The sequence below is a fragment of the Trachypithecus francoisi genome, unplaced genomic scaffold (genome assembly GCF_009764315.1).
Source record: "Trachypithecus francoisi isolate TF-2019V2 unplaced genomic scaffold, Tfra_2.0 Lachesis_group20, whole genome shotgun sequence".
NCBI lineage: Eukaryota > Metazoa > Chordata > Mammalia > Primates > Cercopithecidae > Trachypithecus > Trachypithecus francoisi.
In genome coordinates, this window is record NW_022681466.1 from 34,664,278 (window position 1) to 34,683,121 (window position 18,844).

The 18,844-nt window shown below is 39.8% G+C and overlaps 1 protein-coding gene across 3 annotated transcripts in view; it reads left to right on the forward strand.

Moving 5' to 3' along the window:
- Positions 1 to 18,844, forward strand: part of VMP1 (vacuole membrane protein 1) — a 144,912-nt gene that overhangs the window by 55,298 nt on the left and 70,770 nt on the right. The window contains exons 1-3 of one of the 3 annotated variants that reach the window (XM_033183715.1): positions 722 to 790; positions 3,771 to 3,938; positions 13,382 to 13,513. In XM_033183715.1, coding sequence (XP_033039606.1) covers positions 737 to 790; positions 3,771 to 3,938; positions 13,382 to 13,513 — 354 coding nt within the window. In that variant the 5' untranslated portion in view covers positions 722 to 736. Of the gene's footprint in view, positions 1 to 721; positions 791 to 888; positions 1,027 to 3,770; positions 3,939 to 13,381; positions 13,514 to 18,844 lie in introns of those variants that run through there. The other 2 variants (XM_033183716.1, XM_033183714.1) reach the window with 2 other exon arrangements.

The window sequence follows — 18,844 nt, forward strand, 5'->3', positions numbered from 1 at the left end:
GTGACTGGATTTGTTCAGTTTCTTAAGTCTATGGATTGATATTTTTCATCAAACCTGCATCTGTTTCTATTGAGCAATATTTCTTTTGGTTATAAGTTATATATTGTTGCCTTGCATGTCTAGTAATATTATATTGAGTGCTAGTAATTTTTAATTGAATGCTAGATATGTAGTGTTAAATTGTTGCTTGTGTGGATTTTGTCTTCCACTATAGAACACTGATGTATGGGCAGGGTGAAGGGGGCAATTAAGTTACCTGTGGATCAGCTTGATCTTTTTAAGACTTGTTTTAAACCCTATTAGGGTTAGACTAGAGTAGCTTTCACCTTAGGACCAGAAGGAAAGGTCGTACCTACACAGGCATGACCTTTCTGGGTTGAATGCTGAGTCTGTCTACTCTAGCTGGTTGATCACAGATGTTTCCCAGGCCTGTGTGAACTCTGGGAATTGGTCAGTTTACAAATCCCCAGTAATTGTTCTTTTCCCGGTGGTTTTTTTGCCTGGACTTGTGTTCTCACCTTAGCATACAGTGCAGCTTTGTGTGCCAGAGTCTGAAGGGGACCCCTGTGCGGATTTCTAGTGTTCTTTTCTCTCTGTGTAGCTTTCTCTTTTCTGGTATACTGCCTCATAAATTCTGACTGCCTCAGCCTCCCTGAATCCTGAATTCGTGAACCCCAATCTCATTCTCAATTCAGCAAGAGCAACATGCTTTGTTTGGGCTCTTCCTCTTTTGACCATGGCATTTTTGGCAGGCGTGGAATGTGTCTACAGACAAGAAGCCAGAGTCAATGTATGGTTTCTTCATTTTTATCCCTTCTCTTGGTAATCAGAGCCCTGTACTGCCTGTAGTACAATGTCTAAAAAGAATTGTCCCATATATTTTGTCCAGTTTTCTAATTGTTTGCTATGGAAATGAGAGTCTAGTATCCGTTACTTCATCCGGTCCTCAGGCAGAAAACCTTCAGCCATCGACCAGGATCCTTAACCCATGTTCCCTGAAGAGTTGGAACCTGCTGCTCAGTAAATGTATAAATTTTATATCCTGTGGCAGATTTTATCCAGTTAAGCTTTTCAGTTAATACTATAGCTGTTTGGGTCTTTACTTTCTTGTTTCTTTGTTTAGTATGGTTAAAAATGTGACACATATTTGCTATATTGTAGTGAGACTTGTAGTTTTTAGAAAATATACTTTAAAAGTAGTTTGAATTCTGTGTAACTTTTAAAACTTTTAATCAAAAATTTTTTTTAGTTTTTGTTTGGATTTTTCATATAAACATTTTTTCATTCAAATTGGTTATATTTAGAAACCATTAAGCTGTAATGTTGAATAGAACTTGTGAGGTTTCCTATCACTTAATATAGTTTAAACTATGAACAAAGGACAAGAAACTGAGTTGTTAATGTTCATTTTGTCTGGGAACCACCACATCTGCCTCAAAGGCTGAGTAATCATGACTTATTAGTGTGGTTATGGAAAATATATGTCAGTTTAGTTGAGTGAATGAACAGACTTCTTTAGAAGAAAGAATTCTCAAATCGGAGACTTGAGAAAACATTCTCAAATCAGATTGTTGAAAATTTCCCTTTTCAGAATTACTAGAAATTAAAACTATGAAGAACTTTTATTTTATTGGATAATGTGTTTAATCTGTTAGGATACATTTTTTATATTTCTGGAATGCAAGTATAGCTTTTTCTTTCCTATATATCCCAGAAATCTCATTATTTTAGCTCCCAGGGCAATTTTATTTTTTGTTCACTTGAAACTCATTTCTAACTTTAGCTGTAGACTGTACCTGTAGCCAAAGAGGACATTACCCGGGGACAGCATGGACAAACTCTTAAATTTTCTTCTTTTTCACTTATTGGCATTCATATGTCTCTTTTGTGTTTTCTAACAGTAAAGGTGGAAGTTACAGCTGATTTCTTTTTATCTTTTTTAAATTACGTCTGACAGCTATAATTGTATGAGGAGAAATGTTTCACAAACTATGCAGTTATTTTGAATATCACAAACTTTGGAGTTTTTTTTGTAGTATCACAAAATAATTCTTTTTTCCCCTAACTGTGAAATCTCTTGTGTGCACCTAGTGTTTAAAGAAACAATTGTAGATTTCATGGTTAATCATAAGTTTTCAAAAACCTAAGTAATCAAAGTATTCTTTTCAAAATCTTCTATACTTATTTTAACAGTTTAATATTTCTGCATTTCCAAGAATTAAAAGTCCCCCAAAAGAGGAACAAAGGCTAAAACTTCACATCGATTTTTTTTGATCCAGAAAAAAACTAATAATTAACTGATTCAGTGCCAAGGATTTCGTTTTTTAGGTATTATTTTAACAGAAAATGCCGATTCTATTTAGAGATAAATATCACATGTGTGAACGACTTTGTATTTTATATTAACATCAAACAAAATTTTATTATCTTGGTAGTAGAATATCTTAGTTTTATTTTTATCACTAGATTTTATGTGCTTTGAACCACAGATTCTTCCATCATGTGATCTTAAAATACTTTCTTATACACAGAGCCAACTTACTTTTCTGTGGGACTGACTCATTTATGAAAAATCACTGGAGAAACCTTTAACAGAAATCTTCAGATTCAGAAATACTCTCACAATATAGTTACTAATAAAATCTCATGTGTATATATGTAAATAATTTTATTCTACAAATAAAGTATTTCTCTTCATAATAGCTGATGGCGGCTGCTAGTTACTGTATGCTAGAGGGCATCTATCAACCTATGCTTAAGGGACCCAGGAATGTATATTTCAACCAACTCCCTAGTATGCGGACCCCTCGTCTTGTGCTTTTAGGAACCATTGTGTAAAACTCATTGATACTGGTTTCACAGTTACATTTTTGCTTTATGATCTCACTAGGAAAGGTTACATGAGGTGGTACATCACTAACTGTTTTTAAGTAAGGACATAAAGTGATATTCTCAAATTGTGCCTAAAAGAACAATGGCTCAGAAAGTTGTTTTTTAAATAAAAGGAATAATCTAACAAATGAGAAATATAGATACATAAAATAAAAGTCAAGCAAGGAATTAGATCAGTGGTTACCGGGGACTAGGACTTGAGGGAGGGAATTGGCCACAGAGGAACACAAGATTTTTTTTTTTAATAAGGCATGGGGCCTCGTTCCATCATCCAGACTGGAGTGCAGTGGCACAATCATAGCTCACTACAGCCTCCAACACCTGGGCTCAAGCAATCCTCCTGCCTCAGCTCCCGAGTAGCTGGAACTACAGGCGCATGCCACAGTGCATAGCTAATTTTTTAAATGTTTGTAGAGATGAGGTCTTGCTTTGTAGCCCAGTCTGGTCTTGAACTCCTGGCTTCAAGCAGTCCTCCTGCCTCAGCCTCCCACAGTGGTGGGATTACAGGCATGAGCTGCCGTGCCTGGCCAAGGGATCATTTTTGCAGTGATGGAAATGTTCTGTATCTTGATTGGTGTAGTTATATGGCTGAATGTATTCGTCAAAGCTAATTGAAATGTAGACCTCAAATAATTGACTTATTATGTGTAAATTTTACCTCAATAAATCTGATTTTTTTTTTTTAAGTCAACCAGGAAGAGATTCTGGGAAGGATTATTTTCTTCGTGTTACTAACTGCGTCTTGAAATTATTTAGAATTATTTTGTTCTTTGAAAGCTAAGATTTTTATTATATGGTAATTAATATACTATTAAAATAACATGTATTGATAATTTTTTAGTAGTTCTCATCAGAAGTTTCTTGTATTTGTTTTATAGGGTCCACATATAGCCTCAGTTACATTAGCTGCTTATGAATGCAATTCAGTTAATTTTCCTGAACCACCCTATCCTGATCAGATTATTTGTCCAGATGAAGAGGGCACTGAAGGAACCATTTCTTTGTGGAGTATCATCTCAAAAGTTAGGATTGAAGCCTGCATGTGGGTAAGATATGCATTTTCATATTTGTTTAAAACTAACCTCACCATCTTGATAGTGTGTTGTACCTTATTGAAATGGAATCTAAACATATTCCTTGTCAGTGAATGATTCAGTAAGTAACCAGCTACCTACTACTAAGGCAAAAGAAACCTTTTAGAGCATCTCCTCTTCATGAATGGCATTGGGAAAAAAGGCATGAACCATATGTATCACAAAGCAACTGAGGCCAAGTAGACTCCAGCAGGGAAAGGGAGTACAGATGATGGAACTACAGCTGAGCCTTGAACAACGTGTGGGTTAGGGTTGCCAACCCCCTGTGCAGTAGGAAATCCACATATAACTTTTTTTTTTTTTTTTTTTTTTTGAGACGGAGTCTCGCTCTGTCGCCCAGGCTGGAGTGCAGTGGCCGGATCTCAGCTCACTGCAAGCTCCGCCTCCCGGGTTTACGGCATTCTCCTGCCTCAGCCTCCCGAGTAGCTGGGACTATAGGCGCCCGCCACCGCGCCCGGCTAGTTTTTTGTATTTTTTAGTAGAGACGGGGTTTCACTGTGTTAGCCAGGGTGGTCTCGATCTCCTGACCTCGTGATCCGCCCGTCTCGGCCTCCCAAAGTGCTGGGATTACAGGCTTGAGCCACCGCGCCCGGCCTACATATAACTTTTAACTCCCCAAAAACTTAACTACTAATAGCTTCCTGTTGAACAGAAGCCTTAATGATAAATAGTAGATTAACACATATTTTGTATGTGTTAATATAGTATTATATACTATGTTACAAAGAAAATTATGAGGAAAAGGAAATATATTTATTATGAATTTAGTGGAAATGGATCATCATTTCCACTCCATTTGCATGTTGAAGAGATTGAGGAAGAGGAGGAGGGAAAGAAGGGGTTGGTCTTGCTGTCTTAGGGGTGGCAGTGGCAAAGGAGGTGGAGGAGGTAGATGGGGAGCCATGAGAGGCACACTGATTATAACTTGTACTGGCACAGTTCAAATCCATGTTGTTCAAGGGTCAACTGTATACTACATTATAAAATTTGTTCCGGCCGGGCGCGGTGGCTCAAGCCTGTAATCCCAGCACTTTGGGAGGCCGAGACGGGCGGATCACGAGGTCAGGAGATCGAGACCATCCTGGCGAACACTGTGAAACCCCGTCTCTACTAAAAAATACAAAAAACTAGCCGGGCGAGGTGGCGGGCGTCTGTAGTCCCAGCTACTCGGGAGGCTGAGGCAGGAGAATGGCGTGAACCCGGGAGGCGGAGCTTGCAGTGAGCTGAGATCCGGCCACTGCACTCCAGCCCCGGCGACAGAGCAAGACTCCGTCTCAAAAAAAAAAAAAAAAAAAAAATTTGTTCCAGTATTTCTATACCTGATAAACTCTTAGAATTTGTCTAAGAGTTACATAAAATATATATAAATATTAGATTGGTAATATATAGTTATATGTAATTATTAGATTGACAAATGTCATGTCTTACTCTTTTAATTTAAAATTTTATTTTTATTTGGCAAATACAAATTGTGTGTGTATATGTATGTATGCATTTATTTATTTATTTGTTTGTTTGTTTATTGAGATAGGGTCTTGCTCTGTTGCCCAGGCTGGAGTGCAGTGGTGCCATCTCGGCTCATTGCAGCTTCAACCTCCTGGGCTCAAGTGATCCTCCCCATATGTCTTAGTTTTAGATTTAAAATACTGTGTTCTGGTTGGACCTGGTGGCCATCCCTGTAATCTCAGCACTTTGGGAGGCCAAGGCAGGCAGATCACTGCAGGCCAGGAGTTCGAGATCAGCCTGGTCAACATGGTGAAATTGAAACCCTGCCTCTACTAAAAATACACAAATTAGCCGGGCATGGTGACGCATACCCGTAATCTCAGCTACTTAGGATGCTGAGGCATGAGAATTGCTTGAACCCTGGAAGTAGGGGTTGCAGTGAGCCGAGACCCGCCACCACTCTCCAGCCTGGGCTACAGAGCAAGACTACATCTCAACAACAACAACAACAAGAAAATACTGTGTTCTTAGAGGACTCATTTCATTTTCTGAGTTGTTATAATGCTAACTAAAGTAAGGTCAGACATTTCTTAATATAAACCAAGCCTTATTATAGTGAAGGTATCAGGCTGTATGGTCGTATATGGCAATTTTACTTTCAGTTGTTCCAGTTACTCTTTTTGTGGTTTGCTTAAGTTTATTTTACAAGATTCTTTGGACAGCATGTTAAGTGGCAGATGGATTCTAATCTACACAATTTTTTTTTAATGCCTAAATTTTTTTTTTTTTTTTTGAGATAGTCTTGCTCTGTCACCCAGGGCTGAAGTGCACTGTTGCCCAGGGCTGAAGTGCAGTAGCACCATCTCAGCTTACTGCAACCTCCGCCTCCCAGGTTCAAGCGATTCTCCTGCCTCAGCCTCCCTAGTAGCTGGGATTACAAGCACCCACCACCACACTTGGCTGATTTTTTGTATTTTTAATAGAAACAGGGTTTCTCCACGTTGGGCAGGCTGGTCTCGAACTCCTGACTTCAGGTAATCCGCCTGCCTCGGCCTGCCAAAGTGCTGGGATTACAGGCATGAGCCTCCTCACCCAGCCCTGTATGCCTAAATTTATTCAGGTATCCATAGGAATAATTCATTGGTTAAAGACTTCTGTTTCCATTTGAGTTTTTTTTAAACTCATTTGGATTTGTTATGTTCCTGTAATTTTTTCCCACTAACAATTTCTTAGGAAATTAAAGATTATGGAACAAATCACTTACAAATCTTAACTCATTAAAATGAGCATATATACCATACCCTCAGAAGAAGCAGTTTTGAAACACAGTTAAGTGTTAGCAATTATGTTTTGCTTTAAAAGAATTATAAAGGAAATACCATAATGTTGAATTTGTTGAATACGAAAGACAGGAAAAATTGTCATGTTTCCTGTTGCTCTTTTATAAACACTGGTAACAAATTTATTATACTATTTGCATATGCTTTATAAATTTGATGACATTAGTCTTTTGATGAAAAAATGTTAGAATAACAAGATACTTAGAACATGCTAGAAAAGGGACTTTGTATGTAAATTTGTCTTTTTTTCTTATACTTTTATTCTTTCAAAAATTATTTACACTGCTGGATTAACTTTAAGGCCAACAAATGAAAACCACAGTCTCAGCTGGCCGTGATAACTGCCTCCTCCAAATTTCCATAGTATATATTGTCTGTAGTGCTTATTAGGCCTGGCTTTATATATGCTTTAAATTAATTTGGCTGGTATGGTGGCTTTCTTCTCCAAATAATATTTAGGATCCTAAAAAATATTAAATATACCTTAAATATATTAGCATCACAGTAATCAGCATCAAGTTTTGCACATAGGGCTGGGCACAGTGGCTCACTCCTATAATCCCAGCACTATGGACGATCGAGGTAGGTGGATCACTTGAGGTCAGGGGTTTGAGACCAGCTTGGCCAACATGGTGACACCCCATCTCTACTAAAAATACAAAAAATTAGCTGGGCATGGTGGCTCACACCCGTATTCTCAGCGACTTGGGAGGCTGAGGTAGGAGAATCACTTGAACCCGGGAGACAGAGATTGCAGTGAGCCAAGATTGCACCTCTGCACTTCAGCCTGTACAACAGAGCGAGACTCCATCTCAAAAAAAAAAAATTAATTTTTTTGAAAAAGTTTTGCATGTAGTATAGGAATGTCAATAAATACTGATTAATAGGTCAAATGTTTGCTCTTCCTTCCTTCTTTGTAACTGTCTAGTTATATTAAAAATACAGCACACACTAAGTTATGTTCAAATTTGTTAATATTTTTCTCAACATTTACAAGGACAGTCTTCAACAAATGGTGCTGTGGGCTGTGTATAGTGGCTCACGCCTGTAATCCCAGCACTTTGGGAGGCCAAAGCAGGTGGATCACCTGAGGTCAGGAGTTCAAGACCAGCCAGACCAACATGGGGTGCTACTCAGTAGGCTAAGGCAGTAGAATCACTTGAACCCGGGAGGCAGAGGTTGCAGTGAGCTGAGATTGTGCCACTGCACTTCAGCCTGGGCAACAGGGTGAGACTCTGTCTCCAAAACAATATAAATTAATTAATTAATTAATTAAATAAAATAAAAACTTTTTTTTTTTTTTTAAGACAGAGTTTCGCTCTTGTTGCCCAGGCCGGAGTGCAATGGCGCAATCTCACTCACTGCAACCTCCGCCTCCCGGGTTCAAGTGCTTCTGCCTCAGCCTCCTGAGTAGCTGGGATTACAGGCATGCGCCACCATGCCTGGCTAATTTTTTTGTATTTTTGGTAGAGACAAGGTTTCTCGATGAAAAAGATAGATTTTTAAAAAAATCCTGCTCTCCAGATTGTTATCATTAAACTTACATTTCTTAATATAAAAGCACCATGCTGCAGATTTGCTTGTGCGTCCACTTGACAAAATGTTTTTTCCCCACCTCACCCAACAAAACTTTTTAAAAGTACAAATTCAGAATTTTTGTCTTCCCTAAAATCTTTGAATAAAATTAGCACTCCAAGAAGATGTTGTGTTACCAGTTGGTTTGCATATTTTGTGCGTATTAAGTTCTTCTCTAGTTCAATAAGGATTGGAGGGTAATAAATTTATATGTAGTAGATGGTTTGGAGGAGAGCTTTCTGAATTATTGGTTGACTATACATACCACGTATTTTGCAATAAGGAAGCCAGTCATTCTCTTTCCTTAATTAAACTTAGGCTGTCAGTTTTTAGTGTTCCAACAATTTATGTTTTGTTTTACATATAAACAGATGTAAACTTAGGCTGACAGTTTTTAGTGTTCCAACAATTTATGTTTTGTTTTGCAGATAAACAAATGTAAAGAATTTTGTATTTGTGTCTTATACAAATATATATTTGACTTTTGTAGAGAATCATAAAATTGTTTTGTAAGGATTATGAAATGATGACACTTCAGTATCTAATTTGAGATAAATAAATGTCTGTATCTAGGATATAATGTGTTTTGGGACACCTGCCTGGATGACTAAATTCCCTTGTATTTATTTGCATAATTAGAGAGTACTGACTCATGATTCCCATCGTTTCTTGCTAATACGGGAAAACACGAGGAGAATTAAACTAAAATATAACAGTAAATATAGTCAACTACGTGTAAGACAGTATACCGCTCTTGATTTCATTTCAGTCCATTATGTCATCTGGGATCAGCTTCAAGATAATTGAGAAGAGAATGAGAAAGGGTATAGATAGAACAATATAAACTATTAGTTAATATTAGCTGAAGTTGAGTGAGAGTATATTAAATTCATTTTATAATTCTCTGCACCTTTGGAAAATCTCCCATAGAAAAAAGTGGGACAGAAAGTGTAACATTTTATTCAAAACATGAACTTCTCCTAAGTTCAAATGTTAAGTCAAATGTTTAACAGTTCTGAAAGCAATCATGTGATTCAAACTCATGACAAATTTCCTTAAAGTTAAGAAGGAAGTAACTTTTCCTTGTCACTAATTTAGTTACCCTGAGATATAGTTTATATCAGAAAAAGATAAATACTTGATCTTTATTATACCAATTTTTAAAATAATAAGTTGGTTCTCTAGCATCCTCCAAAGTTGGCCAACATTACCGATTTGTGTGTGTGTGTGTGTGTGTGTTTTTGAGACAGAGTCTCACTCTGTCACCCAGGCTAAAGTGTAGTAGCTTGATCACAGCTCACGGCAGCCTGGACCTCCTGGGCCCAGGTGATCCTCCCACCTCAGCCTCCCAAGTAGCTGGGACCACAAGTGCATAATTTTTTGTAGAGACAGTCTCATTATGTTGCCCAGGCTGGTCTTGAACTCATGTACATAAGCAATACACCTACCTCAGCCTCCCAAAGTTCTGGGATTATAGGTGTGAGCCATGACGTCTGACCAGCTTTTCTTGTTTAGCAATATATATGATTTGGTTTTTGCCTATATCCATGTATATGTGTCTCTCCTGCCTTCTCTCTCTGTTTTTTGACTAAATATAGGCTTAATCTTTTGGCAGTTAAGTATTCTTTTTCTCTTTTGTTGGAGATAGAGTCTTGCTTTGTCACCCATAAGCTTGCTGCAACCTCTGCCTCCTGGGTTCAAGCAATTCTCTGCCTCAGACTCCCAGGTAGCTGGGACTACAGGTGTGCACCACCACGCCCAGCTAATTTTTTGTATTTTAGTAGAGACGGGGTTTCGCCATGTTGCCCAGACTGTTCTCAAACTCCTGAGCTCAGGCAATCCACCCGCCTCGTCCTCCCAAAGTGCTGGGATTCCAGGCGTGAGGCACTGCGCCTGGACTCTTTTTCAAAATTCTTGTTTCAAGTGTGGATAATGTAGTTACACATGGAAATTGTTGGTTCCACCCATTGTGAATACAAAATGTTTGAATTTGATTTGGTCCCTTGGGAATTCTTTTTGAGGCATTTGGAGGCAGAACCATAAGACAGAGCAAACTGAAATGCTTAACATTGCTTTTTAAGAACTAGCAAAGCTTTTTCATTCACTGTGTATGGCTCAAAGTTGAGAATTTCCCTAGAGACTATGTGCCTGTTGCATTATTAACTATCCTGTGTTTAAGCCATTTAAGTCCAAACCAAGTTACTAGTTCATAAACCTTTGTTTTCCTTATCTTTAATGTCACAGCGGGTCACGGTGGCTCACACCTGTGATCCTAGCACTTTGAGAGGCAAGGTGGGAGGATTACTTGAGCCCAGGAATTCAAGACCAGCCTGGGCAACATAGTGAGACCTCATCTCTTTTAAAAAAAAAAAAAGCAGAAAACAGAAGTCCTGGTTGGGCACACTGGCTCACACCTATAATCCCAGCACTTGGGGAAACCAAGGCGGGAGGATCACTTGAGCCCAAGAGTTCGAGACCAGCCCTGGCAACATAGCAGGACCTCGTCTCTACAAAAAAAAAATTTTTTTGAGACAGAGTCTTGCTCTCTTACCCGGGCTGGCACGATCTTGGCTCACTGCAACCTCCACCTCCCAGATTCAAGCATTCTTCTGCCTCAACCCCAAAATTTTTTTTAAAACTAGCTGAGCGGCCGAGTGCGGTGGCTCATACCTGTAATCCCAGCACTTTAGGAAGCTGAGGCTGAGGCGGGTGGATCATGATGTCAGGAGTTCAAGACCAGCCTGACCAAGATGGTAAAACCCTGTCTCTTCTAAAACTACAAAATTAGCCGGGTGCAGTGGCAGGCACCTGTAATCCCAGCTACTCAGGAGGCTGAGGCAGGAGAATCGCTTGAACCCAAGTGGCAGAGGTTGGAGTGAGCCAAGATAGCACCACTGCACTCCAGCCTGGGTGACAGAGTGACACTCTGTCTCTAAAAAAAAACTAGCTAAGCATGGTAGCATATGCATATAGTTCCAGCTATTCAGGGGGCTGAGGTGGGATCACTTGAGCCTGAGCCTGGGTGGTTGAGGCTGCGGTGAGCTATGATCGTGCAACTGCACTTTAGCCTGGTGACAGAGAGAGACACTATCTCTAAAGAAAAGTAAAAAGTTGGACCGGGCGCGGTGGCTTACACCTGTAATCCCAGCACTTTGGGAGGCCGAGGAAGGCGGATCATGAGGTCAAGAGATCAAGACCATCCTGGCTAAAATGGTGAAACCTCGTCTCTACTAAAAATACAAAAAATTAGCCAGACGAGGTGGCGGGCGCCCGTAGTCCCAGCTACTTGGGAGGCTGAGGCAGGAGAATGGCGTGAACCTGGGGGGCGGAGCCTGCAGTGAGCCGAGATCACGTCACTGCACTCCAGCCTGGGTAACAGGACAAACAAACATTATATCTCATGATAGAAATACACACACACAAAAAAGGAAAAAGTCCACCAAGTGAGTGGAATATGAGTCAATGTCATGAGGAAATAAACATTTTTCCTGTAGTGAAAACTTATTTGCTGGGTGCGGTGGCTCACACCTGTAATCCCAGCACTTTGGAAGGCCAAGGTGGGTGGATCACCTAAAGTCAGGAGTTCAAGACCAGCCTGGCCAACATAGTGAAACCCCAACTCTACTGAAAATACAAGAATTAGCCGGGCATGGTGGCAAACACCTGTAGTCCCAGCTACTGGGGAGGCTGAGGCAGGAGAATTGCCAAGATTGTGCCACTGCACTCAAGCCTTCGTGACAGAGTGAGACGCCATCTCAAAAAAAAAAAGAAAAGAAAAGAAAAAAAGAAAACTTATTCATCCTAATGTTTAGTTTTCAAAGGACTTCCTGACCACAATTTGTTAAAAGTTTTAACTCAACAGAAGAAACGCTGTATTTAAATTAAAGCAACTTCTGAAGTTCCAGAAGATTTCCTAGAGAGTTTTTATCTATACTGTTGAATTTTTTTTTTTTTTTTGAGACGGAGTCTTGCTCTGTCGCCCAGGCTGGAGTGCAGTGGCCGGATCTCAGCTCACTGCAAGCTCCGCCTCCTGGGTTTACACCATTCTCCTGCCTCAGCCTCCCAAGTAGCTGGGACTACAGGCGCCCACCACCTCGCCTGGCTAGTTTTTTGTATTTTTTAGTAGAGACGGGGTTTCACCCTGTTAGCCAGGGTGGTCTCAATCTCCTGACCTCATGATCCGCCTGTCTCAGCCTCCCAAAGTGCTGAATTACAGGCTTGAGCCACCACGCCCTGCTTTTTTTTTTTTTTTTTTTTTTTTAAGATAGAGTCTTGCTCTGTTGCCGGGCTAGAGTGTAGTGGTGCAATCTCAGCTCACTGCGACCTTCGCCTCCCAAGTTCAAGCGATTCTCCTGCCTCAGCCTCCAAAGTAGCTGGGACTACAAGTGCACGCCACCACACTCAACTGATTTTTGTATTTTTAGTAGAGATGGGGTTTCACCATATTGGCCAGGATGGTATCGATCTCTTGACCTCGGGATCCGCCACCTCGGCCTCCCAAAGTGCTGGGATTACAGGCGTGAGCCACCGTGACCGGCCACTGGTGAATTCTTATTACCAGATCATTTAGATATCAGAAAGGGGGGGGCACAAATGATAAAAATAACAGAGTCTAAGTAGAGATTCTAGAGAACTAAAATTTACTTAATGTCTACAATGCGCCAGGTGTTGTCTCAAGATTTTTTTTTTTCCCCCATAGACAGGAATCTCACAATGTTGCCCAGGCTGGCCTCAAACTCCTGGGCTCAGGTGATCTTCCTGCCTCAGCATCCTGAGTAGCTATGGCTACAGGTACGTGCCACTGTGCCTGGCTTGTCTTAAGGGTTTTATGTGTATTATCTTGCCCAGCATCAGATAGGTCAGAATTAGAGCCAGGATTCAAACTCTTAGTATTTTGGTTATGTAGCATATACTTTCCCCCAATATATTGCATCTCAAAATGCTTCTGGTGATATAGAAGAGTATGGGTTTGATCTATTAAGTGTCACCGTTGAGAACAGAACCTCATTGTAAGTATTTTGGTTTTTCACCTAGGGTATCGGTACAGCAATTGGAGAGCTGCCTCCATATTTCATGGCCAGAGCAGCTCGCCTCTCAGGTGCTGAACCAGATGATGAAGAGTATCAGGAATTTGAAGAGATGCTGGAACATGCAGAGTCTGCACAAGTAAGAACAGTGGGGATAGAAAATAGAACACTTTACTTATTCCTAAAGAGGCTATTAAGGTAAAATTGTTAGTAGTTACTCTGAAGAACAAAACTGCTAAAGTGAAAAAAAAAAAGAAAGAAAGAAAGAAAAATACTACTTGAGATAGAATATTTAGAAAGGTCAAAATATAAAAGATAATCTTGATCTTAGAATAGAAAATTACAGAAAAATGCAATAAGACAACTCCTAATACACTAAAATACCTTGTCAGAAACCAGGGTAAATTAATGTTGTCAATGATGTTAAGGAGCTGAAACTTGCTTTCTCCATTGTTTGTTTAGAGGTATTACCAAGCAGACTGCTGCTTTGAGTCCAAAATAATAGAACTTCTGAATTAATTGTTAAACATAACATCAAAGGCCAGATGTGGTAGCTCACTCCTGTAATCCCAGCACGTTGAGGACCCAAGGCAGGAGGAATGCATAAGCCCAGGAGTTTGAGGCTGCAAGTGAGCTATGATCATCCGACTGTACTCTGGCCTAAGCCACAGACCCTGTCTTTAAAAAAAAAAAAAAAGAAGAAAGAAAGAAATCTTATTATATGGCTATATCTATAGTGGCCCTTTCCTCCCTTGAAAGCAACTTCATTCTGTATTCCACAGAGTTTGCAGGGCTGCTGAAATGTTTGCTAGGGGAATATATGAATTATGTCAAATTCTCAAGTAGTTACTAAAACTTTAAACTAGTAAGCAGTATGTAGTAGTATATATGACAATAGTAATAGTAGAACTTTTTCTTTCTTTGCTTCTTTCTTTCTTTTTTTTTTTGTTTTGTTTTGTTTTGTTTGTTTTTGATTCAGGGTCTCACTCTGTCACCCAGGCTGGAGTGCAGTGATATAATCATAGCTTACTGCAGCTTCAAACTCTTAGGCTCCAACCAGGTGTGGTAGCTCATGCCTGTAATCCCAGCATTTTGGGAGGCCAAGGTGAGAGGATCACTTGAGCCTAGGAGTTTGAGATCAGCCTGGGCAACAGCGAGACCTTGTCTCTACAAAAAATTTTTTTCTTTTTTTTTTCTTTTTTTTGAGATGGAGTCTCACTCTGTTGCCCAGGCTGGTGTGCAGTGGCAGTCCCGAGTGGCTGGGACTATAGGCGCCTGCCACCATGCTCAGCTAATATTTTGTATTTTGTTTAGTAGAGACGGGGTTTCACCATGTTAGCCAGATGGTCTCGATCTCCTGACCTCATGATCCACCCGCCTCAGCTTCCCAAAGTGCTGTGATTACAGGCATGAGCCACCACGCCCGGCCTGCAAAAAAATTTTTAAAAAGCTTAGCTGGGCCTAGTGGCACGTGCTTGTAGTCCTAGCTACTTGGGAGGCTGAGTTGGGAGGATCACTTGAGACTGGGAGGCAAAGATTGCAGTGAGCCCTGATTGTGCCACTGTACTCCAGCCTCGGCGACAGAATGGGACTGTCTCAAAAAACACAAGTTATTCACCAGCCTCAATCTCTCAAGTAGCTGGGACTACAGTTATGTACCACTATGACCAGCTAATTTTTATTTTTTGTAGAGACAGGGTCCCACTATGTTGCCCAGGCTGGCCTCATCTAAACTCCTGGGCTAAAGTGATCCTCCCACCTTGGCCTCCCAAAATGCTGGGGTTACAGGCGTGAGCCACCACGCCTGACCTGAACTTTCTTTTTGAATAATATTTAACAATTCAAACTATTCAGCAGTTCAGTCTTTCCTTTGCCTTAGTCAGATTAATGAATGCCCTGGAGTGTTCTAGACAGTGTCCTCAAGATGAGCAAGGTAAACTTTCAGAACAGAAAAATACTAAATGCTAGGCCTAGGCAAGCAATAACATAATTGGTTGAGGCTTTTTTGACCTAATCACAATCTGTGTATCAGCCTCTATCTCAATTATCTCAACAGAGTCTTTCATTTTTAGGAAAATTCCTAAGAACATTGTTGAAAGATTGAATCTCCATCTTCAAGTCAGATAGGCTTTTAAAAAATGCATTATTACCCAGAAATTTGGGAGGCTGAGGCAGGAGGACTACTTGAGGCCAGAAATTCAAGACCAGCCTGGGCAACATGGCAAGATCTCATCTCTACAAAAAATGAAAAATTAGCTGCGTAGGATGGTGCATTTCTGTAGTCCCTGCTACTTGGGAGGCTAAAGCAGGAGCATTGCATGAGCCCAGGAGTTCGAGGCTGCAGTGAGCTACATTTGCACTACTGTACTCTGGGCAACAGAGCAAGACCCCACCTGAAAAAAAAAAAAAAAACAAGAAGCATTATGAAATAGAATTCAACCAAGTATGGTTATAGTTTTTAATTAAATACAAAACTTTCAAATGTGAATTTAGAATAGCCAGATATAAAACAAATGAAATAAAGAGCCATGAACATCTGCTCTTTGTGGAAAGAGCAAGTTGCCCTGGTATCTGCTTTACCTTATCTGCCAAGCAAGTATTATGCCTGTCATGACATCATAATGTTTATATTAATGCTAATAATTATTACAAATATAAACTTTTAAAATTATTTTTAGCATTTTAAAAATCCAATATCTAGTGTGACCCTTGTGTTAACTCTGAGGGACTTTGGAAAGGTACCATTCTTCTAACTTTATAGAAAACTGTAGATCTAGTTGTTACTTCCCAAATTTCACATACTTATAGGTAGAACAAAAACTCAGAATGCCAGCATTACTGGTATATTCCGATTACTGAAGCCAGTCTGTCCACAGAAGTAGATGGGTGAGACTTGTGACAACTGGTAGTTCTTTGAGTTATGGCACTAACTAATGTATATCATTTAACATCTCTAAAATTCTTTTTTTATCTATATGAAATCAGCAAGTTGAAGTGGAATAAGTATAAGGTGGCTTATAGCTACACATTTTTATGCTATGACTTGGATTCCAAATGGGTATGAGAGTTGTTCTCTCATAAGTAAACTAAGGTACTATGATTATTTCTCCTTTTTTTTTTTTAAAGCTTTTTTTCTTGGAATTAACATTTTCAAATTTGCATAGTCTCTTTAAATCTCTGGCTTGCCTTTTCTCCCCTCCAACAGCTCTGTAAAAACACCTCATGATACCACTTTCCACTTGGTAACACAAATAAAATTGTATCAACTCCATTTTTTTTATCATGAAGTCATATCTCTGGAGCCCTCCCTGCTCCCACTTCATTCTGGAATTGCTATTCATTTGGCCTTCTGCACAGTTGCTTCTGTCTTGGTTTAGATTTCTTGTCTTCCTCCTTCTTAATTTACACCCTCATTTTGCTTGAACATATTCTGCTGTAGCTTCCTGTGAAAGGGGGAGTAAATGGAAAAATGTGATACCTTACATTCTAAACTAGCATGTTCTTCATTCACAATTAATTAACTGAATATAGGATTGTGGGTTGAAAATCACTTTTTATACTTAGAATTTGGAAGGCATTGTTCAATTATCTTCAAGTTTCTGTAATTGGTATCCAGAGCACTGATGCCCTTCTGAGTCCTCTTTATAAGCAGTCTACTTTTGTTTTGTTTGTTTGTTTTTCTCTCTAGAAGCTTTTAGGTTCATTATCTGAGGTATAGTCTTTTTAAAATGTATTCTGGGTTTGGCACGGTGGCTCACACCTGTAATCCCAGCACTTTGGGAGGCCAAGGTGGGTGGATCACCTATGGTCAGGAGTTCAAGACCAGCCTGGCCAACATGGTGAAACCCTATCTCTACTAAAAATAAAAACAAATTAGCTGGACGTGGTAGCATGCTCCTGTAGTCCCAGCTACTTGGGAGGCTGAGACAGGAGCATTGCTTGAACCCTGGAGGCGGAGGTTGTGGTGAGCCAAGATCATGCCACTGCACTCGAGCCTGCACGACACAGCAAGACTCCATCTCAAAACAAAACAAAAAACAAATAAAATGTACCTCTGATAGGTGCTCAGAAAACTTGTTCCTTAGTTTTGGGAAATATTCTTGTATTTTTTATGTGAGAGTTTTCCCTCTTTAGTCTCTATTCTTGCTTCCTGGAATTCTAGTTGCTTCAGTGTTAGGCCTTCTATGCCCATCCTTTTAATTTTTTAAACCTTTTTGCTTCTAATATTTATCTCATTTTACTACCTATGAGATTTCCCAAGTTTATCTTCTAAGTCTTATATCAAAATGTTTTTCTGCTGTTACATATTTATTTTCAAAAAGCAATTTGTATGTATTTTTCAGGCATCATCTTTTCTATTTGTTCAATTTGGAGTTTGAGGCTTTTCTCAAAGCCTGATAATCCTTATTTGTCTGTTTATATAAGAATAAGTCACTTAAAAGCTAAGTGGAAGCTGTGTGTGTAGAGGCCAGGTGTAGTGATGGTGAGGCTTCCCTATTGTACAGTCAAGTGGCATCCAGGCTTACTGTTCACTGAGAACCTCCATGTATCAGTGTCTATTGATCTTTTCTTGGGGATAGTTCAGTTTCTCCATGATGGATCCTTCAATTTCTTGCCTAGGCAATACAGACAGTCCCTGACTTACAATGGTTCGACTTATGATTGTTCACCTTTACAATGGTATGAAAGTGATACACATTCAGTACAAACCATAGGTCGAATTTTGGATTTTGATCTTTTCCCGAGCTAGCGATATGTGGTACCATACTCTCACACAATGCCAGGTAGCAGCAGTGAGCCACAGCTCCCAGTCAGCCAGGTGATCATGAGGGTAAACGTCCATACTCTGCAGTATACTGTAATTTTGCCCAACTATAGGCTAATGTAAGTCTTCTGAGGATGTCTAAGGGAGGCTAGGCTAAGCTATAATGTTTGGTAGGTTAGACGTATTCAATGCATTTTTGATTTACGATGTATTCAACTACAAAGGGGTTAAGACACGTCACCCATTGTAAGTCAAAGAACATCTATATCAGCCTTGCTGCTGACATGCTAAAGCTAGACTGGGGAAGAGTGATTAGAGATCTCCATTTAGTATGTGGACTGTTGCTTAACTCACTTTCTGTTCCATCTGTGAATACCTACACAAACACAAGCACAAGTATGTCCAGAACCCAGAACATTCACTTTTGTCTAGAGACTATGTCTCCTACTGATACGGGAGAGAGAGTTGCCTGGCTGTGCTGAGCAGGGATGGGACCTGGGAGTCTTTTGCATTCTCCTTGTTTTCAGCCCTATGCCAGCCTCTTCTGGCAGTTCTGCTAAAGAGCTCTTTTGGAGTTTTGTGGGGCAAAGTATTTTGCTTCTCTTCCATATCCCTCCCCTGTATGCTCTCAGGTATAATCTTTTCTTCTGTTTGTCCTGTCCTCATTTATTAATGCTAACTTCATCAAATATTGAGTTCTCGTTT